The 24,672-nt window shown below is 41.6% G+C and overlaps 1 protein-coding gene across 1 annotated transcript in view; it reads right to left on the bottom strand.

The window, feature by feature from the left end:
- Positions 1 to 377: 377 nt before the first annotated feature.
- The window catches only part of STK32A (serine/threonine kinase 32A), a gene marked incomplete at its 5' end in the record, with an annotated part of 31,041 nt that continues 6,746 nt past the window's right edge, over positions 378 to 24,672 (bottom strand). Inside the window, 8 exons of the mRNA XM_082771317.1 lie at positions 378 to 677; positions 1,559 to 1,623; positions 3,270 to 3,398; positions 4,530 to 4,655; positions 7,133 to 7,249; positions 9,209 to 9,306; positions 12,911 to 13,000; positions 20,067 to 20,104. Of these exons, the coding sequence (XP_082627443.1) occupies positions 587 to 677; positions 1,559 to 1,623; positions 3,270 to 3,398; positions 4,530 to 4,655; positions 7,133 to 7,249; positions 9,209 to 9,306; positions 12,911 to 13,000; positions 20,067 to 20,104 (754 nt within the window). The 3' untranslated portion in view covers positions 378 to 586. The remainder of the gene's footprint in view (positions 678 to 1,558; positions 1,624 to 3,269; positions 3,399 to 4,529; positions 4,656 to 7,132; positions 7,250 to 9,208; positions 9,307 to 12,910; positions 13,001 to 20,066; positions 20,105 to 24,672) is intronic.

Here is a 24,672-nt window from a genome sequence, read left to right as displayed (position 1 = left end):
CTCTGTGTGAATTGGGCCAGGAAACAGCATGGTGAGAGGGCGGCTTCGTGGGAAACATTTGCTGCCTCCACCCAGATAGGGAAGCAGTTGGTCACCACCTCCAGCCCTCCACAACCAGACTTAGAGGATGTTTGCAGGAGACCTCTGCAAGCAAAGGCCATCTTCCACCTGTGCTGGTGGAGACCCTGCAGCTCAGAGCTTCCTCTTCCACCTAGAGCATTAAGCTGAGACCCCATGCAGGAATCCTGGCTCCTGAAGAGGCAGGACCCACAGATTCAACTCCCACCAGGATGAAGCTGGCAGTAACAGCTCTACTAAGGGTGCACTCCCATCCCTTCTGCTCCTGCTGGCAGTCACCTGGCACTCAGGCCCAAGGCTGCAATACTGGCTAGCCAAGCCCAAAGGGAAGAGTGCTGAGTGGCTCAGTCACATTCCTGCCACCAAGAAAGGCAAAATAATGGGCTCTGATTCTAATCGCTGGTGGCAAACTGTTAGGGCATTCCACAGGGCCTCCTCCACACCCAGGTCTGCGGGAGGGTGGGAGGAGGCACGGTGGGGCTGTGTAGCACTATCAGGGTCATTGTGCTCAGAGGTTGTTGTTCTGGCCATCCTTGTGCATGCCTCTGCAATTCGCCAGTGCTGCATGCTCCTGGGTTTTGTTGTGCTGGTGTTGCACCCTAGGGCAGAACAGAAGGTTAAGCTGCAGAAGGGTCTGGCACTGCCTGTGAGCTGTCTGTTCCCGCACCAGCCCAGTGCCCTCCTGTGCAGGCTGCTGCTGGAGGATGATGGCTGCCCACCCATGGAGAAGACCCGAACTTCAGCAGGTCCATTATGGGCTTGGGAACAGCCTGGCCATGCTACAACCAAGCCTGCCTCCCTGTCCCTGCCCCTCCCCACCCCACTCCTGGTGGCAGGACAGCATGCAGGGTGGGGGCACTGAGGACTGAGGACAGGAGCAGCAAAGTGGTGGAAGAGGAAGAAAGTCTTTGCTGTGGACACCGAGGCCTGGGCTTGCACCTCCCTGCAGAGGCAGCACCCCTGCCACAGCCCCGGGGGCTGACATCCACACAAAGACGTGAAGTTTCCACGCTGGCAGGGGTGTGCGCAGGGTACCTGGCTGCAGCTGCAGCACGGTGTGGGGGAGCGGGAGGCAGCGACCACTCTAGAGCGCCTGGCCCAGGAATGTGCCTGGCACTGGGCTCTACCACCAGCTTCTGGTCCTACCCTCTGCAGCTCTGTGGTCTGGAGGCAGGACTGGTAGTACCACTAGAGATGGGAGCTGACTGCAGGACTACCAGTAACAGCCCCCGCAAGCCAGGCCATGAGCACAGGTTGTGGCCATGGGCCTGGCTGCCTCCTCATGAATGAGAACACCTCTTCAGTCCCTGGCAGCCAACAGCTGAAGCTGCTTTCACCAGTGTCTGTTTTTCTCAACAGTTTCCTCAGTAAGCTGCTAAAACCCAGTCTGCAGTTTGCTGAGGTGGCCCAAAACCCGAGTCTGCCAAAGTCTTTGTCATTGTGCCAGCATCTGTTTCACTGCCTAATTATCAATACTTACTTTTCTCTGTTGAAAACAATGAAGTCCCTCTGGAGCATCTCTAGGTGCTTTTGAAGATGGTAGGCCTTTCACGTTTGAATAGAAAAATAAAAGGATGAGGAATAACAAAATAAATTCACAGTCGACACAAAAAGATTTCACAAGGGCAGCTTCAAGGATATACAGAGACATCTTTAGGTACCGAGCATCTCCAGCACTGCAGTTGGGAGAATGGAATTACAGCTCTCCTCACACAGAACTCAGTAGGTATACATGCTCCAAATTATACATTGTATATCCACAGGGACTATTCTATTGCAGAAAAAACTCAGGCTGCAAAATCCTAAAACAGTGAAGTGTACCCAAGATTTCCTGCACAATGCAGGAGGGAGGCAGCAGCTCACGAGCTATTTCATGCTCTGTTTTGTGGAAGGTCTACATTAAAGCAACCATTCAGATTCTGGCTGCTTATGTTAACTGTGTAGAGAGCTGTACTCCTAAACAGGCATACAGATCTTGACTCAACACAGCAAGTTATCCAAGCTCTTGCTATTGGAAAGGCAAATAAGCACAAGGCTCCAGTGCCAAGGGAGGGCGTGGCACACTGGGCACATGACACACATGGCACACTGCATAAAGCCAAACATAAAGCCAAACTTTATGCAGGGTCAAGTCCTGAGTTCCCAGTTGATTTTTAATGCTGGGGTGCTTTGATCAACAAGGCTCCTTTTTGCAGATAAACACATTTCCAAGTTAAGTCACCTTTAAACATGTTCTCGCCTATTCGTTCTTGAATAAATGTTCACAATTCATCCTGGCTTCATGAAACCAGACCGACCCACTCTCTGAGGTCTGCTCCCTGCACAGAGCAACTTGCCTTTGGACAGTGCTCTGGCCACCCTGCCAACTCCAGCAGCAGAAGAACAGTTGCTTTAAAGGATGTTTGCTTCCATTGGTAACAAATAAAAAAGAATCAGTTTTGCATTTGAAAAAACTATGACTGGGGGTTTGGTAAAATATATAAGGTGGTCAAAAATGCATCTTACCTTTTCATAACTGTATTAAAGAAAATCTCAGTACCATATAATTAAAGGGACAAAGAAGAATGAAGCTTTTTTTTTTTTTTAAAAAAAAAAAAAAAAAGCCAAAGCAATCTTCATGATCTAGACAGGAAATTCTGGCATTATTGAAGCCAGTAAGAGTTTTGACACCACTTCCTGACTAGCAGAATATTTCAAACCCAGGACTTTGCTAAGCTCACTGATAGCAGTTTGTGTATTCAAAGCACTACCTCTTCCTGGGTTGCTTATGGTCCTGGATATGTTTTATGTTTTTGCAGAACCTAAGACGGAACTGAAGTGAGCAAAAGAACAAATTTCTACCCAGAAGAATCTCTCCAGCACCACAAAAACTGTGCAGTGTCTCTGGAGTGTTTTGCAACTTAGATAGACCTAACTTAAACATTTACAGGCTACCATACCCCCCACCTCCCACCCCATAACACACACACCTAATTGGAGATTTTAGAAAAGCAATAGTGTGTGTTGGTCCTGCTGTACCATTCTGAGGAGTACATCTGGGTAAGGAATGCAGGAAACTCTTGCGAGAAAAAATTGCCTGAAGGAATAAACATAGTCTGTTTAAACAGTTTGCTGTGGTCTTGCTAAGCAATAGTCAGCTTTCATGGAAAATGAGACTTCTCAACCATGTGCATATACCTGCTTGCTCTCACCTGTGAGGAATTGCTTTTGCTGGTGTCTTTTTCCTTTTTAGCCAAGCGCTTTTTTTTCTTATGAAGAGGTTTGGATTCTAGGATCATTTCTTCAAGTTCAAAGGTTGGGTCACAGTTCAGTCTGCCTTTCTGGAGGGGAGAGAAAGGTGGCCTGAAGTGACTAGTGCCTGTCTTGAAGAGACTCTCTCTCATAAATTGGAATGCATCTGGGAACTGAATTTTGTAAAAAATGAATTAATTACAATTGCACACATAGCCAAAACACCTGCTGTACATCTTACATGTTTTATCAGTTTCCTCAGCCAGTGGAACATTGTCAAGGTGTGTTTGCATCATTTGAAAGAACACTTGCTCCCTTTGTGCTTACTACTTATATTCAACCCATTGGCTGCTTCAAAGTGACAGTGAGAACTGTGTTTCTTGGCTGGGCTGTGCCTCTCTCGGGAAGGTGTACAAGGTCTTGTAAAAAGGGTTTTAAAGCAATACATGTACAAGCACCACAGAGAAAACCACTGACTGAGGGGAAAAAAGCAGATAAATATTCATAGTTTAGTCTTTCTTTTGTTTGGCTCCAAGTGAAAACCAGTTGGAGCTACTCTGCACAGAACAATGCTTGGATTATTTTCAAAAAGGGTTATGTTACTTTTGTGCTGCTTAAATCCAATTAAAAAAGGATCAGAAACACTAATCTACTGTATTTGTTCTTTTACTATGAACAATGGGCTTGTTAGGGAGAGTCATTACAGGAAGAAACAATTATCATATAATGACTGGTGATTTCCAGGCTCATAATGAGTCTATGTCTGCTCATCATCATCATCATTATTATTATTATTATTATTATTATTATTATTAATTTTAATTTTAATTTTAATTTTTGCATTTGGAGAGCTGGTTCTAAACAGGGCTGCTAAGAAAAATGGTTCGGTGCAGGATGTCTCACAAGAAATAGCATCATGTATTTGATCTGACATGTCAAGGGTGCTCATGGGCATGTAAAACCAAGTCTGTAACCAGAAATTCTGATAATATTATAAACTGAGCAGATCATGTTTGGGGCACCCATACTTTATAGTTACCCCCCATTAGTCTTTATTACATCCACAGGAAAGTGAAAATTCTGCACTTGCCTCTTTTCCCCTTTACCTTAGGACATCTGATGTTTTTGTGTTCCCACTCTGATTTGATGCAAGGTGCAAGGGCAGCGTGTTACAGGAACTTTGACTCATTAAGAACATTTCAAACTTAAAATGGCCTTACTGTGGGAATGAATTCTGGCATTATCCTTTTCTGGAGAACAGCATCCCAGTTTACATCTGACAGATATGGAAAGTCCTGGATATCTTTCAGCTGAGAAAAACGCTTATCAGGATTTGTCTCGAGCAACTGCAGTGAAGAGTGAAATGCAAGAGGTTAGAATGAGACCCCAGAACATGAAATGAAAGATTAGGTACATACAAACATGTCTTTGGTGAAGTTACACTGGGTAAAGAGCTAGAGAAGGGAAATAATGATCAGATTTTTGAGTATATGTGTGTCCATACCTGCTTTTTCACAAATGTACCAGTTTTGCCTTTGCTAGCTAGTTACTGCCCCTGCACTCTGTTCAGGTACCCAGGGAAGTGCAGTGGCAACAGCATGTGGTTACAAAGGCAAGGAGGTGCTCAAGAACATCATTGTCATTTGTACCTGAGGACAAGCTTGAGGCCTGGGTAGGTCTGCCATTTGGGTTAGACCGTCAGTTTACTCCATACAACCAGGAGATTGGCACCAGCAACCAAACAAGTGCAAGTCACCTCTGTGAAGGGGGTGATTGCTAAAACTGTTAAACACATAAGCTACAGATAATTGGGGCAAGCAAGCAAACTGAAACTATTCAAATGTTACTTGTCTGCCAAAGACAATGGTAAAGGCTCTGCTGAATAAAGCTCCAGGAAATATAGCTCAATTAACAATGCTGCATTAATACTGGGTGTTTTCAATGGCTGTCTCAACCTTCACCAGAATATACAAGTAGCTCACAATCTTTAATTCTATTTATTCTCATTTTTATTAACAACTTTTATCACCATTTTAGGAGGAGGAGCTGAGGTGGCACAGTGACTTTAAACAATTTGCCCAAGGTTAAAAGAAAAAGCATTTGTTACAGAATAGGGAACTCTTGCTTCTGCTTTCCAATTTTAATAGCATATCAGTAAAGCATTCCTGTTTTCTAACTCTAATCATGGAATATTAATATGCATCACTCCATTGTGAAATAATGGATTCACACTGCTTATTTTCTGATTTTTATTTTTATTCTTTTTCAACAGTGCTGTAGGAATTGCTTGTGTGGAAGGAAATGATTGAGTATTGTCTTAAAAATTGAGGATTCAGCATTGCATAAACTGATGACTGTGTGCAGCATGCAGGAAAAACAGACAATCTGCACCTTCCGGACCCCTTTGAGTCTCCATCCCATGTTAGTGCCTGCAGCTGAGCTGTGGGAGGCAAAAGCTATGCAGAGTGTGTGGTATATACAGACCAAACAATAACATCACTCACAGTCCATTTCCTCCCGATGGAACTCAGTGTTTAAGTACTAACATGAGTGATGCAGGTCTGCTAGGAATGATATTTTGCTTTGAACCTTAATACATACAAAATTTCACAGGAGATGCTTCAGCCAGGAAAATACCCTAGTTGGCTTCATTTATAATACCTATGGATGTCAGAGCAGATGCAAAGGACACTTGAAAATTTAAATTGCGACATTGCATTATTTATTCACAAGGGAGTCTGTATGGCTTGCAGCATGTTGTGGTCCAAGGGAAAAACCTCTAACATAAAAATGAATATCAACACAAAGGACATCTGCAGTAAATATACCTATATTGCTGTTAGGCTTAATGAAATTGCAGCTCCATATAATTTTAAGTATATTGAGATATTCTTCAATTTCTGTCTTGGAAATATGCTGCGTTACTGTCTCAGCAAGGAATTAATGTCTTGTTTCCATTAAAAGAGTTTGAGAGCGTTTCATTAGAGAGGACAAAATAACACTTCTCTATACTATTTGGAACAAAACACGGTAAGTTAAGTACTATTTTATTGCTTAGACTTATATGAAAATTAGAAAATTTATTCATACATTTTCCAAAAATTTTCAGCTAGTACTGTTAAGCAGAGGTCAGTATTTCAGCTTTGCTGCCATTGTATGCATACAGTGTCTGATACTGAGAAACAATAGTTTTGCTTATTGAAGATACAGTTTCACTACAAACATTATTTTCAGCTTCAAAATGATTCCAGTAATGATTTTGAAGCAATTTTGATAATAGTTTATTAATAACTAATTACAGTGGTGCATAAACTTCATGACATCAACGGATTTCAATACTACCTGCACTTCTTGCAAATCTTTTCATTATTAGCAAGAATGTTTTTTCATAATTCAAAAATTTTATGCATTTTTGGGGGGCCGAATTTGTGTACATATATATCAGCATCTACTTCTAAGTTCTAGTATAATTCTGACAAAGTTATAGAAGAACCTTTGGAAATGAAGACTGCCTGTGTCCTTAGGAGAGATGCATTAGCAGCAGCCACAGTTGCCAACACAAACTCCATCACCATTAGTCCAGGAAGCAGTACTGTTAGTTGATTATTACATTAGTGTGTCTATAATATTAAAAAAGTCAATATTTATCATATAGTACCATCTGAAAGTCACCGACACTGGGTCTGGATGCAGTTTGTAATGAATCCCCACAATTTAGTACAAAGGCCAGAGTGCCCAGTGGAAAGTCTTAACTCATTCCAGCAGGCTTCCAGCTATAAAACATCCATGCTCCTAAGCTGTCTGCTTCCACAGCTGCCCTTACCTTTTTGATTAGTGTCACCATTTCCTTGGACCAGGCAGCAGGGTACATTACTGTAGCTGTCTTGAACACGTGAGCCATTTCATTTGTGGAAGTGTTGGAGCGAATATGATATGGCCTCTGTGAAAAATGCAACAAGGAAAGCATTTTAATGCATCTCCTTTTCCAACTCATTTGGAAATCTTTTTAGAACAAGGTAGCTCTAAACAAAATCTCTTTGCACATTTCCCAGCTCCCCACTGAAAATCTCTCACTGTAATAAACAAAATAATAATGTCAGGAAGAACAACAATAATAATAACTAGATGTTTAAACAGTGTGACAGATAGGAGGCAAAACAAAAATTAGAGTCATTAACCAGCTTTTGTTTACTTGGCCTTGTCAACATTTGTATCTTGAAGGACTATGAAAAAGGATTAAAACATAGTGCTACCATTAAAGCATTCCCAATATTCCTGTAAAATGCTCTTCTGTTTTCAGCTCTTCATTCACGTTGGATACAACACAAGTAAAAAGAAGCAGGATTTCTCCCAACTACCAGATCATATGAAGAAATACTGCCCCAAGAGAGGCCACAAGCCCCAGGTATGACATGAGGCTGCAGAATGACCTGCAATACAGTGGCACAGCGGACAGCAGCCTGAGCTGTCCCTCAGGACTGCTTTGGGCACGTTTTTCTGCACGTGGGCAGGGACAGAGTCGGGCTGCCTGGAGGCAGTGGAACACTTAGGGAGCTGAATCTGAACTGGGCAGGATGCAACTAGTGCTAGCACACAGGTGGCCCAGGTCACCTCCATGTTTAGCTCCTACCTACAGCAACACTTCTGTCTTGCTTAAAAAGACAATGTGCAATGAAAGGGTGCTGCTGTTTGGGAAGATTTTTAATTCCCAGATTTTTACAGTATTTGGGTGGGGGGAGGGAGGGTAGGGAGAGGGAGAGGAATGCTGTCAAAAATGCATTTAAAATAATAGCTACAAACTGTGAGATGAAATCAGGTGCATTGTGCTTAACACATGCAGACACTAGATGGACCTCAAGGTCTCCTTTCACTTCCAATACAGTAACCACCACTGAAGATACCTTTTATTATGGCTGTGAGTACTAGAATACTTAACAGCATTTCTACTTCTATCTTTGGAAATAATGCCATCAAGTCAAAAATCAATGTGATGAACAGTCCTACAATTTGTTTAAATTTACAAATAGAAAATTCACATATTATATTAACATTTTTAGAGTTACTCAACAGTTCAGACAAAAGTGTCCTCTTAATGTGTACTAACTTGATCACTCACAATCTGTTCTTTATATTTATCACATATATTTTTAGTCTTTCTGCAAAGATTGATTGTAGGGTATCTTTAAAAAGTGTTTGCTCTTACTGAAAGAAGTCTTCTAGCCTCTCAAGATTTTAAACCACCTTTTGCTTAGAAGAATATAATTTAAAAAAAATTATTCAGCTTTTTACACAACAGTTCCAAAACAGTGATCTCATCATTTGTCTACCAGGCCACCAACCTTACCTAGGTTAGAAGCAGAACATTGACACAACAGGCATGAATTGTACCTAATTAATAATTTACATGTTGTGGTTTGCTTTTGCTAAAACTGCTCAGTCTTATCGCAAAAGCAACAAGATGATGATGATGATGATGATGATGATGATGATGATGATGATTATTTATCTTATATTTATTTATTTATTTATTTATTTATTTTTCTTGCAGGATGGGAGTTCAGAGTCAACTATATTACAGACCAAACTTAAGGATTTCTCACTAGTTAATCAGATGGATCCACTTTTCTTGAATAGTCTGTGCCAATTGAGAAGTCCTTGGACACTGTGAGGAACTGTCACAATGAGTTATTCTGTATTGCAGTGTTTTTCTCTCTGAGCTCTTAGCTGTGATCACAAAAGCTCTGACGAAGATTTTGTTTCTGCTGCCTATACTGTAATAAACTTTAAAGCATTGAATTTAGCTTGGAACTTTCATCCCTGTTATAAGGTATTAACCTTCCCAAGAGAGTGCCTTAAGGAAAGAGAGGACAGACAGCAACAGCAGCCGTGTGCGCCGTACCCGGGCTCTGAGCAGCTCATAGGCAGTGATTCCTAGTGACCACCAGTCCACAGCGAAGGAATAGCCGGTAGGTTTTGTGGAGTTAAACATTTCAGGTGCTGTGAAATACAGAAAAGAGATCATTTGCCTTGCTGCAATCTACAGCGGAAATCAGCAGCACAGAATGAACACCTCGTCCAGTGACACAGAGAGCATCGCTGCTATGCTGCGTAAGACATAAATTAGCATATTACCCATTACCACATTGCTGATCACTTCTGTGTTTTTCTTCAAAACAATGGTATGTGACTGGTAGATTGGCCCTTTACCAAAGTACTGAGGGGGTGCACAAATTTAAGCATGGCTTCCTTGCATCAGTTCATTGTTTGGTCTTTGTCAGGCTTCACAATGGCTGTCTCAGTCTTGCCGTGCAGAACGTTGCAATACTGAGGAACCAAGACCAGAGGAGACCAAGCACCCACCTGCAAACCACCCGACCCTGCACCATGACAAGGGCTGTGCGGCACATTGCTGCTGCTCCCTGCAGCTGGATGCGAACACCTGCTGATCCTGTGACCTGCTTTGCTCTCAACACCGTGCTTCAGGACAGAGATGGCATCTGACTCAGCTGACAGCACAGAGGTTTAACCCAGATATTTGCCTGCCCTGGAAACAGGCACACTTTGAAATCTTGACCCTGCTGCCTAACTACAGGTACAATTAGCATGGTATGAAACATTTTCTGCTGTGTTAAAACCCAAACAAGCATTTCAGGTCCTCTGAGCCTTACTTTCCCTACCCGTGAAATGGGACTGAATGATTTCTACTCCTAATGGACTGTTGCAAAACTGAATTAATTGATGTGTGCAAATGATGGGGTGGCCTTGATAAATAGGTGTGCCACCACCAGTGTGACTTGAATATTCAACAATGATAAATACAATCCAATTTATGTTGATTACAGGATGCTTTATGTAACTCCCATAACCACTTAGAGATTTACCAGACCCAGGTAATTTCCTATATCATATAAAGCACTAAAACCGCTCACTGCTCTGGTGCAGAGTGCTTCCTATGCTGCTGTGCTCCCAGTCTTGTGGTATCTGAGATCCCTATAGCCCCAGCACATGGATCTCCTCAATGCTCCTCTGTTCTCAAAGACAGAGAAGAGTAAGTGACTTTTTCTGCCACGGTGCTTGCCCATTGCTCCATAGTAAATATGCTCCAGAATAAGGAATAACCCTGATTCTCTGAATCTACGCATAAAATTGGACTGAATATCTTCTCACTTCCCTCAGAAAGCCTCTCTGCTCTTCAGCTAGTGCTTAGTAGATGTCCATGTTTGAAAGCTGTTCCCTTCCCACTCATCTCTCTTTGCTCATATTTAAAGTACTTCCATCTGGTAGAAACTAAATGCAGCCCCACACAGTGAACGGAAGCAGCTCTTTAGAAACATTAATATGCAGCATAAATGTAGACATAGTGTCAACTGCACCCTTGGCGACAAAAAGCAAATTTTAACTGAATGAAGCCTAAGTACCACAGCCTTTTAGGAGGAAGCTACCATGCTAATACAAAGTGAATGGAGGCACAGGATAAAATACTCCCTCTCTTCCTTAGGTAATAAATTTCCCTTTTGAGATGAAGGGGAAAAAAATACTGTACTTTATTTTGTGAGTGAGAAGGGAGGCAAGAACTACTCTAAATAAAACAAAAGTGAAACCAGGGAGCAGTAATTTCCTTCTGTGCATGTTTTCCTTTTTAAGATGATTGCACCAGGTGATGCAAAGGTGAGAGGTCACTTTGGGGCTTCTGATGAAAAGGAGAATGCTGGGTTCCTCCCCTTCCCTCAGGGATCTGGCTTTGCAGTAGCTGTATGGAGGTCTTGATATTTAGGTCTGGCAGATGGTCTTACTCTGTAAGAAAGCTTTTTGTTTTGTATTTAGTGCTAGCTGTATAGAAATCCTTCTGAGTGGTTTTGTTTCATGTAGGAATGTCACACTCGTGCTTTACCTAATATGAAGACTTTTATGTGTGATGTTTGTACAAGAGCTCTTTTTGCATTCACTCAGGACATTTCTCTGCAGTTTGTTTCCTGCATGCTTCAGCCTTGATTCATCCTAGGTAGGTCCATAGTGTTCCGCTTTATGTTTACCAGCTGTGCTTGTGTGGTAAGTATCCAGTGTGTCTTCTACTACCTGAATAGCCAGCTTCACTGGTCTGACTAGTAAGCAAGCCTGAGTAAGGTTCCTATACTCCTATTCTAAAGGGGAAAATAATAAGAAGGATTTTTTTTAAATTTATTTATTTTTTATTGAGTAGTAGGGAAACAAGGTCTGTTCAGGGAGCAAGCACTGTGTGTCTTTCTTCCCTGCATGTGTACTGATCTGCTCACAAAAACTCTTCCTACACCTGGCTCAACACTGCAGTGGAGCAACTGAGTGCTCCAGAGCCACCTTGCCCCAGAGGACATCCCTTTGTGCACCCTGACAGCTGCCAGAGCAGTTTTCCTGCCTGGGACTAGTTCCATGCCATTGCCTGGAGGTTAAAAGCTTCATAAAAAATGCAATTTTTAGAAATCAAAGAAAGAAGAAAGGGAGGGCTTGTAACCATAACAACCAACCTGGCTACTCAGATCCGTGGGGACCTGGAGGCTGGTGCCCAGCTCCCACAGTGAGAGCACTAGCTCCATGTGCCGCAGGTGGCTGCCTCCATGGCCCTGCAGAGCCGTGTTGGGGCTGCAGGGACTTGCTTGGAACAGCCAAATCCCATATTAACAACAGAGGGACAATGGGAGAAGTTTTCAGAAAGACTGAAATACAGGTTCAGCATTTATCTCCCTGATGTGGTAGCCACATTTGCACCATCCGTGCCTCCTTTGTGCAGATGAGGCTTTGTCCCTCACCACTGTGCTCTGGAGCCCCTGCACATTGCCCTGCTGGTATCTGGCACATGGAAACAGCAAGTTCCCATCCCCTCACCACTCCTAAGCAGAGGGTGAAACTAATTCTTAAAGCAGCTAGCTTATATAAGAATGCAAATTATGAGTCAGTGATGCAGCAGTGTAAAGCTTGTATTCAGTCCCTCGCTAAATCAGTACAAACCTTTGTGCTTCATTTCCCTTCTCAAAGGTAGTAAGAGCGTTTCATCCCTAACAGAAAGAAAAAAAGAGATCTGTGGAAATAAATGGGTTGCCCAGGGTGGTGTCACTGTCCCTGGGGTATTCAAGGAAAGGTTGGATGTGGTGCTTAGGGACGTGGTATAGTGGGTGATATTGGGAGTAGGGTGATGGTTGGACCAGATGATCTTGAAGGTCTTTTCCAACCTGAATGATTCTATGATTCTACTATTTCATGACTTGGCACTGCTTGTGACATGTTCTGAGATCCCAGGCATGTAACTATCTTAATTTATCATCAAAACTAAGCTGTACAGCACGGTACAATGCTGCTAAAATTAGTGTTTGTAATAGGCTTGCTTTGTTCAGCTGTGTGAAGTTGGTGCCTGCCACACCTCGTCCAGCTGCATAGGGGTGTGGGGGGGGTCCTCTGCAGCACTAGCTGGGTAGTTTCTCATGTCACACAGATGTGTGTCTTTTGTTACATACCAGGAACAAGAATTCAAACTTGCATCACAAAGGGCTTCAGTTGTATCCTGCTGCAGCTGACAAATCAGGCCCATAAGATGGCAATTCAAGAACATGTAATTTTAATCAGTTCTTACCCATATATGGCTTTGTGCCGGCAATTGTGGAAACTTGCATTTCTTTAGTCAGCATCGTGGCAATATTGAAATCAGTGATGTGCACGTGTCCTGAAAGAGAGGTTAATGTGTAAGCAGATTTGCTTTAATTTTATACAAGAAATAGCCTTGAATCAGAAGCTTACAGTAAGATACTCCATGGAAAGGTATTTCCAGAAAAAAAATAAATCTGGTGCCAGAAGTTACAGAAAGTATTTCAGCTTACACGTTGCTTACAGATGTATCTTGTTAGATGAAGTATTCCCTTTATTTGTTCTCCAGAGCAAAAAAGATTGGAGTTCTCCAACTAGTCACCTAATAATGATTGTTTTTTACAAAATTTTGGGAAAAGGGAACTTACCTCTTCTTACCAAAAAAAGTCAATTTTATTTTTTTTTTAAATCCCTGATATTTTTGAGCAATAAGAATGTGATATTTTTTAGCCTATGTTATATCTCGATTTCTTATCTCATGAGTTCTGTGCTGGTGTAAAACGATATGCTACCAAATCGTCTCTTCTGATGAAAGTCATTCTAAAGGGAATTTCCCAACCTTTCTCATTTATTTCTATCCTTAACTTCATAGCTTCGTTTCTGTGCTGCTGGGAGACTTTTTTTTTTTTTTTTTTTTTTCCTGGGCTCAAATTCTAACCTGTTTTAAACTGTAAGTGGTTGGAAGATGAAGAGAGGAAAAACAGTTTTATAGACATTATATACCATGTTTGTAATCTCTTCAGTGATCACTTCAGAGTAGTTTAAGAATCAGTAATCTTCTGTTCATAGAACCAAGTGACCTTTAATACATCAATAATGGAAACAGTTACTGCAGGCTTGAAAATAAAATGTAATTTTCAGGCAGAGACTTACTGTGGTTTTGGTTTGGTCTGTGAAAGGACATGGAAGTACTAGCACAGTAGCACAACTGAATGGTGACTGCCATGCAACATTGTCTTGAACATCACCTATTTATGCCCTTGATGGGAAATTGGGACTGGTGTACGATGTGGAAAAGCCCATATGAGAAACAGAAGTCCAGGGTTTCTGTCAGTTAGCACTTCCTCGCTTTGCACTATGTACGTTGTGCAATACACATCTGCCAGCACAGAGAACTTCAGCAGGTAGGTATTTATCTGCTGCAAATGTAAGAGGGGTGACCAGCATAAAAGGACAGAGATGTGCAGTCTGAGTGTAATGAGAGAAGAAAGAAATGAAGCAGGAAGTGTTACAAAACTAGAGGAGAAAAAACATTCTCATTTATAGTCTGTAAATGTAAATTTATCAATGCTTATTTTTTAATATAGTAACTTTAGTATAGTAGTTATAAAATAGGCACCACTTGGAGAAAGAAAAAACAAAAATCAAACTAAAAACAAAACAAAAACAGCCTTGAAGCATCAGCTTATGCTGTTCAAGAAGCCCAGTGTCCTGCTGGACAGAATGGGGCTCCCTGACTGCATCCCAGGCTGGTGTCTCTGGCTCGTGCAGGGCGAGGACCTGCCTCAGAAGTGGCTCCCAGCTAAGCTGATGGCTGGAACCTAGGGGAGCAGCAAGTGCTAAGCCTATGCCCAGGAAAGGGAGGAATGGAAGATGTGGAATGGGTCGCAGCAGCAAAACCACATGAGACTTCTACAACATGCTTTGTCTGCACAGCCTTCATCAAGGCTGCTCAAAGCACAGCACCCTGTTCCCAATGTTTCCATGGGAAGCATGTTTTATTGTGAGCAACTACTGTCTTTCTAAAGCACAACTTCAGCCTTTTCAAAGCTGAGCTAAAGATAACTACCTGACATGTCCTATTCTGCAGGAACTAGCAAGCATCATCCTCTTAAAAGGACTAGTAAGAAATCCTGCAGGATGAACTCTATTCACACCTGTTGGTGCACTGATGCTGCTTTCTGCCTTCATAATTGTGCCTCCTGGCACAAGTCAGCTTATTTTAATGATGTTTGCATTTAGAGAGGATTTTCCAGTGTTTCCAAGTAGGGTTAGCAGTGGCTTTCTAGCTACTTGCTCTTTGTTGATCCCAGGTACTAAGCACCTCTTATTTTTCCTCCTTTGAGGATGTTCTCAGAATGGAACAAAATATATATTACAACAAGCAAAAGATCCTTGCACAAGAAATCATTAATATCCCCTTATAGGGTAGGAATGTTTTCTGTTATCACTGCTGCAATATGCACAACAGCTGCTTACAAGCTGAAAAGGAAATAAAAAGAGTAGATGTGATTTGCAGGGATATGAAAGGAAATACATCCTCCTAGCTCGTCTGCTCATTTACTTGGTGGTGGTGGTGTTTGTTTGTTTGTGAGCACTTAATTTGTTGCTGCTTATTCCCTAAACTCGTATCAGTGAGCAGACAAATTATGTATAGCCATAAGGGCAATCAATACAAGGCTGACTTCACTGAAGTGAATTTCTTTGAACCTTGTGGGTTGGTGTAGCCTAATTCTTCTGAATAAATGCTGATAGTCTTTTCTTCTTCCTGACCTCATGCATTTTCTCTTAAGGCACTGAACCTGTTTGTTCCTGGCAGAGCTGGACTCGTTATCAAAACCATCAGAAGTGTTGTTTATTGAATTTTGCAGACTCATCACCCTCCTCTGTAATAACAGGGGGTGGCTGAATTGCAGTTGTTTCCTTTACCACAGAGAACAAATGAAAGTGGCTCTTACCGATGGAGATACTATGACAATGCTTTCCTCAGACATTAGCTTCAGCAGCTAGAAATTCGCTTCTGTTTAATTTTCTTAAGTAAAATGACATCACCTTCATATGGCTAAAAGTTGATGCTTTGGTGGTGAGCACCTGTTATTTTCTCCAGATGCTGTGAAGCATTTAAGGAAATCTTTACAATTCGGCCTAGATATTTTATGTGGGAACAGTGATACCAATTTGCCTGCTGCAAGCATCTGATCTAGCTGGGAAAATTTGGGAAACAGTACAGTTTGTGATACCACCTAAAAAGACTGTATTGCATCCATTGCTCCTGCCTGTGTCTCTTCAGTGATAGGTGCACAGTGTGTAAAACACTGGAGCCCCCCTCATCCCTATGCCCAATTAGCCACGGTCAGGGTGCAAAATGTACCCTAGTGCAGGCACAACCAAACCGTGTGTCTGGCAGCTAATAGCACAGGTGTGCACACAGGTGCAGCTTCTCTACAGATGTTCTAGGAGTGGGAACAGATTTCTGTCAGGACCAGCCTGCTGCGCATCATACAAATCGGGGCACAGTCAGTGTCTAGCTGTATGTCTTGAGGGACAAGGACCACCCCTTTGTCAGGCACCAGCCTCCTGCCTTGCACAGAGCCCTGGTGTGCACAGCTCCAGGCACTGCTGCTGGGCATACATGGGGCAGAGGAGACCTGTATTGTAAAGATCATGCCTCAGCCACTGAACTCCCACCACCATATCAGCATCTGGCAAAGATGAACACATCCTTCAGCCCCTGCCAATGAATTTATCATCCAGCTTTTCAGCAGTTTCATGTTCCATGATTAGGCTGTCTCAGAACCAGAAAAAGACATGTAGTGCTCACCAGGATGGCTAATCTGCTAACAGCCCCATCTAGGTCAGACCTTTCTCTGCACCCATGTGCTCATAGGCTGTTAGTCCCACCAACACATAGATTTCCTTAGTAAATTTGTAATGCTTGTCAGGATCAAGTCTGAAGGAAAAAAGAAAATTTGAGGTCCCTCTGGTTAACCATACAAACTGCTGGAAGACCATGTGTGGGATAAGCATGCCTCTCACATACTGTCTTTCATTGCTTTACAGAATCACCCAGGTCCTTGCTTCCTTCACTTGCCAGAAAAGAAGGGGCATCAAAACACTGGGGAGTAATTGAAAGAAAAGGAATACTTATAATTTTCTTGTCTGAATATGTCCTCTCTGTCCTTGCATTGTTTTTTCTTTCATCTCTGTCTCTCATTCCACTTTGTGGGGAGCTGTTTTGATATATATGAATCACAGAGACTTATTAAGAATTTCATATTCTAAGCATAAATATCCCCTTCTCTCAATGTATCCTTTAAATGATTCACTTCAAATAAATCACAAGTTTTTTAAACTAGCCCAATTGGGAACATATGAAATCATGCCCTTTAGACTTCAGGAAGAAGGCTCAGCGTGGTGTGATAAGGCTGAACATTACGTTGCTGAACTGCAGCATTACAGGCCAGAGGGGACTGGACAAACAGAGACATCAGCTACTGGTAGACAAGAGGGGAATGCTGGGTTCTGATGTTGAGCTTTAGGGTAAAACTCTAAGCCTCATGTTTTCTTGAGTGCTCAAAATCTCTAAGTGCATCCAGTTTCTAAATAACATATTATTTCCATGTAGTGCCCTGTTATGCATTAGGGCAAATAATTGTTATTAAACTTAGCATCTCTTACTACATAATTCCTTCACCATTCTAGAATACCTTTTGTGGAGGAAAAAAAAATGGTTTCTGTAAACTTAGATAACATTTTAAAGAATGTGAAACTAGAGATAGTAAATGTTGCAGAGTATGGGGTCTCTCAGAATGTGCTGTAACTTAATTGAGGTTAGAGAGCAAATGCCACAAATTAAGTCTCTGGGACCTGGCAGTTAAGCTCCTATTACAGCCATAAGCTCCCATCACATTCCTGTTGCCGTGTTGGCATGAATTCACTCATTTTAGCTCTGCTCTAGAGATCCTTTGGGTAGTGGAATAAGAAATAATATTGTGCAAAGCCACTACAAGGTTCCTGAAAAAAAAATATCTCAATTTTACTAGAGATATAACTGAGTTTTTCTTCAATTTTATTAGACAAAGGACCTGGCCCAAACCTCCTGAGGAATTAGTCACTATTCCTGGAAACTGCCATCTGTTATATTCTTTTATACCCAGGTGAGCTGTGCTGCCATTGAGCCAAATTGATAGACTTACCACTAAAGGAGGAAATCACTTTGTGCTTGGAATGACTGTTGAAGGTGGTCATCTACTGAAGATTTTTTCATTTTGGGACTTGATTCAAATCTCTAACAACTGCTTTATTTATTGTGCAGAAAGACATTTCTCCTATATTCTCCTTTACTTATGGCTCACTTCAATTTCTTAGCTGAAATTGATAGGGTACTACAGAATGTCACTGACCAGATAGACAGAGGCAAACACATCAGGTGTGTGTTATGTTTGTGACAGTCAGCAGCAGGGTGATATGCCAGTCTGTGAAATCATGAGAAGCACTGGCACTGTCAACAGTCTGAAACACCCTCCTACTCAAAGGCTAGGTGGTGTGTGCAAGGGCTCCTTTGTCCCTGTCAGCAGTCAACACCAACAAAGAGGGCACTGCACTTTGCAACAGACACAAAAGTCTTCCACTCATAAGCATGGGATGTGAAGAGTGACAGCAGGGGAAGGCACTTCACAGCTGGAAGGTGGGCCAAAGGGCAGAGCTGGAAGGCAAGAGGAGTCAAGAGATGAAAGACTGGAATCTGACTGTTGAAGGCTTTCAGGTGTTTTATGCTCTGAGGGGACTGGTCTCAATCAAAAACATTACAAAAACTGATTAGTAGATTGCACGTGCTTTCTGAGAAGTTATGAAAGCCTGGTGAAGGAAGAGGAGAGGGAATGGGGACCTGCAGCTTCGTTCCATAGGGAAGGAGACACAAAAACAAGCTCAACCTGAGGCTAAATGTAGATAAACATACCCTGATAACAGCTGCTCAGGGGACAGAAGTCAAACTGTGTGCACAAAGCTTTCTGTATGCATGAGAGAACACATCTTTGGGTGAAGATGCAGCAGGAAAAGAAATAGAACAAGAAGTCATAGTCAGAAGGACACTGAAGTCAGGGGTACAGTCACAGAAAATAACTCTGAAAACTCTGCAGCAGACAGTTAAAATATCTCTGTGACTAGAGAATAGGCTCAGAAATCAACCCAAATTGCAGTGTCATTACGGAGTTTTGTAGACGATGTGCTGCTGAGCTGAATGCAGCTGCAGAGGCATGCAGCACCTCTCTTCCCTTTGTTCTTCCCGCTTTGGCAGAAGGCTGACCTACATTCCAGTGGCTCCCACTCAGGTGATCCTGCAGTTCGTGGGGGAAGCTGCCCAGGGTGCAGGGCCCAGCCCAGCACATCCTGCCCCAGCAGACACTGCCAGCCTGTGCTGGGAGCAGCTTTGCTGACAGCTCCTCAATAAATAATGAAAGTAGAGGTCATATGCGAAGCTACTAGAGCCTGGGCTCAGGTGTTCCTGGCAGGCCTAGTTACACATGTGAACTGTGTCAATTCTGCAAGAGCATCAGGATCCACATTAAAACCTCTGAAATGATAATACATTAAGATACACTGCACTCCTGTACTGACATTTTCTCTTGAAGTGGCTTACTGTCATTGCTAATGAAGATTTCTCACAACAAAACAGTTACATGGATTTTCCAGAAAATAATCAATGACAAAATGCTTTTTAATGACCTAAAAGCTGATAAATATCAGAACAACTCTTCATGGTGGCTGCTTTGCCAGGACACAAAGAGTGTCCAGAGATCACACAAGACTATAGTAAGGGTTTTTCCTGAAACAAGACTAAGCGAAGATTTATAGCAACACCTGTAATATACCCAAGCCCATACCTTCTCCAGAGCTCCCTCTGAAAGTCAAATGCTTTAGGAAGAAGAAAGTACCTGAATGAAGATGATCTGTTCAACCATAATGCAATCTGTTCATGAACATACATTACATACAGTCCATAACAGCATGTACATTTGCATTCAAATGATTACATTTCAAGTAAATTTTAAGCAACAGCAAAGATCTTAAAATAAGGTTTGTTAGGCAATTGACCCCAAGTAGCATGGAATGCATCAAACCTGCCAATGACTTCTAGAGATGTTTTTGAGTCAGTCAGAGGAGGTGTTGATTAAACATTAATGCACCCTTAGAAATAACACAGCAATGAGGGGTGCATAATGCCCTGAATACACACAATGCTGCTGCTCAGAAAGTAAAAGACATAAACACAAAAGGATATTTTCTGTTCCAAACTGCTTGTGAACTGAGAGAGAAAGCAACACAAAATGAGGAAAACAGCAAACACCTAAATTTCAGCATGGACATACTATTCCTGTCTCTACCTTTATGCATATGCATGACCACAGAGAAGTGGCACTTACCATGCTCATCCAGCAAAATGTTGTCAGGCTTGATATCTCTAAGAAAGAGGAAAGAGGAAACTGCCATTAGCTTATGGAAGTGATGTGAAACAAGGCTGCAGATACTTTATGAATACCCAAGCTCTAGAGGGACCTACTTCAATTATGCCCTAGAAGGTTCTTTGCTCGGGTTCTTCAGCTCTAATGTTTCTGCAAGGTTTGATTTCAGATATGATAAGAGAACAACTAATCAAGCAATAAAAACAGAAATGAAGGTACAGTCATATAACTGAAGTGTAGTCTAGCTGCTAGCAGCACCTGCTTCTGCAATGCTACAGATTATTTTTATTTTATTTTATTTTTTTCCTTCTAATTCTGCTTCAGTACTGTATTGAAAGCTGATTCAGTAAAAATCAAATGTTGGAGCAAAGTAAACAAATGGCACCTATTGTCCTTACTGCATCATGGGAGTCCTTTAGCTGCAGGTGAAACAATAGAGCAACATAACAAGGAAGATGCTCCTGTGTCTAAACAAGATATTTCTTCAGTGATGGATAAAAGCTTCTGCTATGAAAGGTGCAAACACAGGAAGGATCTTAACAAAAAAAAAACGTTGTTCACCTGTGGATGTACTGACCAGCACCGATCTAAGCCAAACATACAAAAAGCTGCAGCAATCACATCTGGACTTTCTGTTTCATTTCTATGGAAGAGTTTTCACATTTGCATCCTGAATTAATTTTCTACCCCAGAAACAGCTTTTTGAGGAAGATACCTCAACTACTTTGTGTGATGGCTTGGAAATCTCATGGGCACTGTTATTAATACTAACTGTAAAACCTTCTTGGCCAGCTATTAATGTATATTTTTCATACTCCATTATGAAAAAAGTTATTTTTCATAGAACAGTGACATTTGACATAAAAGTGTTTCTTCTTCTCTAAGCAAAAGGAAGCTATTTGGAGTAAATTGCTAATTCTGAGTTTTACATTCAAAGTTCAACTACTTTTATTAATTTTCATGTAAAATAAAAACAAACCCCACCAACTTGCCTGAAGCGTTGCCACAAAGCGTTTGGCAGCTCTGTGCGCTTTCTTGCGTTTTTGGTGGTTTGAGAGTAGTAGGGTTTTAGCTAGAGACATTGACTCAGTAACTTCGAACCACATTTGCCATAATTCCCAAAATAGTGCTCTGAAAGTTGCAGAGGGCAGTCCAGATTGTACCAGCATCCATGTTTAGAGATGCTCCAGTCAGAGATGCAGACTCACTACCAACCACTATGCTGGGTAGTCACAGGGTGGTAGCAATATGGGTAAGATGGGGAGGAAAAACAGCTCTGAGAGTCACCCCACTTTGTTTGGAATTTTATTTATTAATGCTTTTATTTTCTTCAGGAGTAGAAAAATAGCCCATATTGCTTTTAATCTTCTTTTTTCCTCTAGACTATCAAAACAAAACAAACAATAACAACAACACCACCACCACACAGTAGGGAAATTCATCATGGCTCCACACCTACTATACAGCAGTTACCAATCTCGGGCACATTACTGAATATCTCACGCTTGGGGAAACAGCAAAAAATGAGGTACATCAAAGGTTTTAAAACAAAAATATTAAAGTAAAAAAAAAAAAAAAAGAGGATGCACAAAATACTCTTTGTATTCTACTGTATAAACTGACAAAGAATGTAGCAATAAGTTATGAAAATAGCGACATCTCTATAAGGGAGTAAATGGAAGGCATAATTTTAACAAAATCCATCTATCTATGTATGCACTGTATAGAAAAACACTTCTTAGTCTGCAAAAACATATGGTCTTGTTTCTTCTGTTTCTCACTAGAAAGTAAACAGACTGGAAACAGGAACATTTCATTTTCTTTGATGAAACTTCAAGTGCATAGCAGACCTGATCTCACACAAACAACTTTAACATTCTTGTTTTAGATACAAATGTGTGTGTTCCTTGCAGGTTTTCCTCCCTGATGAAAGCAAAACACCAACAGTAAAACCACCTACCACAATGCTGTAAAGAAATGCTTTCCATTGAAGGGAGAACATGTACACCTGATACACCTACTGTATACACCTGAATGACTTTACAAGCCATTACCTGCTTTTAATGAGCTAATTACATCAGTGCCCTTCTGCCTGCTATCAGGCACCTTGAAGTTTCAAGGCACCTTGCAGCTGCTGAATGCATCGAGCAGGCACAAGTACAACAGCCCTTCACCCTCCTGATGCTTTCCTCAGGCCTAGGGCGTTAATGTGAAGAATGAGTGGGTTTCAGATTTTATCTTTAAAACTCCAAAAGATAAAGTTTGAATTTGCCTGACCACCTGCAATCAAGAAAGGACAATATATCCAATTACCACATAATACCTTTCAGCTCACATCCAGACCCTTTCCTGTGGGATACAAACAAACACCAGGTACCATCCCTGTGTCCCCATCACATACAGACTTTTCTTTAGAGCCTGAATTGTGTGGATCTTCTATCCCCTTAGTCCTGGAAAGCTACTGAGTATAATGTATTACTAGTAGAAAAGGATTTCCTCCTGCTGTTTCCCATACACCTGTGTCCAACTCAGTTTGTTTAGACCAAGCATACAGCAAAAGGATTTACCTCTGGCTGTCCAGGACAAAGGCAGCTTAGTCTGCATTTCACAATATTTAATTCATGCTCATTCATTATTTGGTGCCTGGGAGCAGGTGCAGGGTGGAGGAGACCGCCACCGTGCCCTCACCACCATGCACCTGATTTGTTTTCCAGGTGCCCCCAGTGCTCTTGGCTGGAGCCTGAATGGGACAGTCAACATGGCCTGCTTGCCAAGGTCAGATGCATCACAGAGTGAAAATCTATACAGGTATGAAAACAAAACAAGAAACATGAAAAATAAGACTCCTGAGAAAGTGGGAGCTATGTACAATAAGGTCAATCTCAAACCAAAATGAGAGAGAGAAAGAGTGAAAAGAGAGAAAGAGTGAAGAGAGAAAGAGTTTGCTTTCACATCTCAGAAATGGCAAGCACATGCTGCTTTACAGAAGTAAGTGTAAATCTTCGTCAGCCCTTGAACAGAGCATTCCTTACCTTACCAAGGACCACAATCGTTTCAATTTTAAGTTTGTATCATGCTTTATTTTTATGCCTCACAAGAATGTGCTTTCTGGAATGCCATTTATAAATACAGTAATCTTTTCCCCTCTTTTTTTTTTTTAGCCCATTGCTACTGCTTCCCTGCTTACAACCCTATTAGCAGATACTAAGCCAAAAGACTTGAACACCTGAATTCTGCATCACCTAATACATCAGGAGCAGGAAACATGAGTGTGTCTGTTCGTCTGCTTGGAGCCAAACCTTGCCTTTCAAATCAGGGAAAAGCTCTAACCTGGCCTGATAGCTGGTTGTTATTTTGCCTGAGTAAGCCCTACAGCTTTTTCAACATTTTTCTCTAATATCTAAATCCCTACCTAAAATGTCCTCCACTATAGGTTTTCCCCTTTGCCACATTTTCCTGGAGTCCACAGTGACCTGAAACTAGTGTGCACCTAGCATGTATGGGTTTGCAAACACTTTTTTTGGGGACACTGACCCACAGAAAATAAGGGTATATAGGAAGAACTGCAATCCCAAGAACAATTATTTGCTGGAGTGAATGAATAACTTGAGTTTTGCCTATTTATTCAAGCTGCAGATACAGCCCACCATAAATGCAGCATACTAGGTTATTCTCTTACTTTGATCAAGACAGTTTTATATACAGCAAGGTTTCTGATTTCCTCCCTGGCATTACATTTAGCATAATTTTATAGCTTGTCTAAATTAAATTGCATTTGGCTTCAAGGAATTAAAAACAAACTAATAATTTCTTTATTTGGGAACCGTGTCAGGAGCCTTTTTGATGAAGAGAAGTTACAAAACATTTAGAATGGGGTTGCGAGGGAGAGTGTCCTGCTGCTGGTCTGCACTATGTGAACTACTGCATAAGCACAAATTAGTAATTCAGTTGAAAACTAAAAAAGTCTTTAAAGGAAAAATATATGCTCTGACATTAGTAATTAATTTATATTAAATTATTCTCTTGAAAGATGGTTGCAACTATTAGAACATCAAGTAAGAAAAATCCCAGAGGGTAAATTACAGGTAGTTTTGTTGGTTTTACAGGTATTTTTTAAAGCAGCAAACCACATCCACTAAATTTTGAACACTACTATTTATCTGAGACTCTAGAAGAAAGCAAAAGATGTAAGCCAGAGGAGAAGACCTGGCAGTTCAAGGCTCCTATCAAGACCACCTATTTTCTTTTTCTTTCCCTTACTTTCCACTCCTGTTCCACTGCATCATGTGCTGCAGCAGTGCATAAGAGCTTTTACAGCTTTTCTCTGCCACCTTCCAAGAGGCTCTTTTTACATCAGAGGAAGCTCAGCAGTGATGTGAGGTAGCTGCAGGCCTTCAAACGTGCTAGAAGAGCTCAAATATTTTGTCACTGAACCTGAAAAATCTTAGTGGCCAAAAAGAGACTCTCAACACTTCTAGAAAGGTATTTAAACTCATGCAGAAAAAGTTGTGCTTGGTTCCATTTTGGGTCTTTCAATGTGGTACAGAGAGGGAAGCAGAAGGGTCAA

This window comes from Aythya marila (assembly GCF_965140915.1).
Source record: "Aythya marila genome assembly, chromosome: 14".
Lineage (NCBI taxonomy): Eukaryota > Metazoa > Chordata > Aves > Anseriformes > Anatidae > Aythya > Aythya marila.
This window is presented reverse-complemented; position numbering and strand designations above follow the sequence as displayed.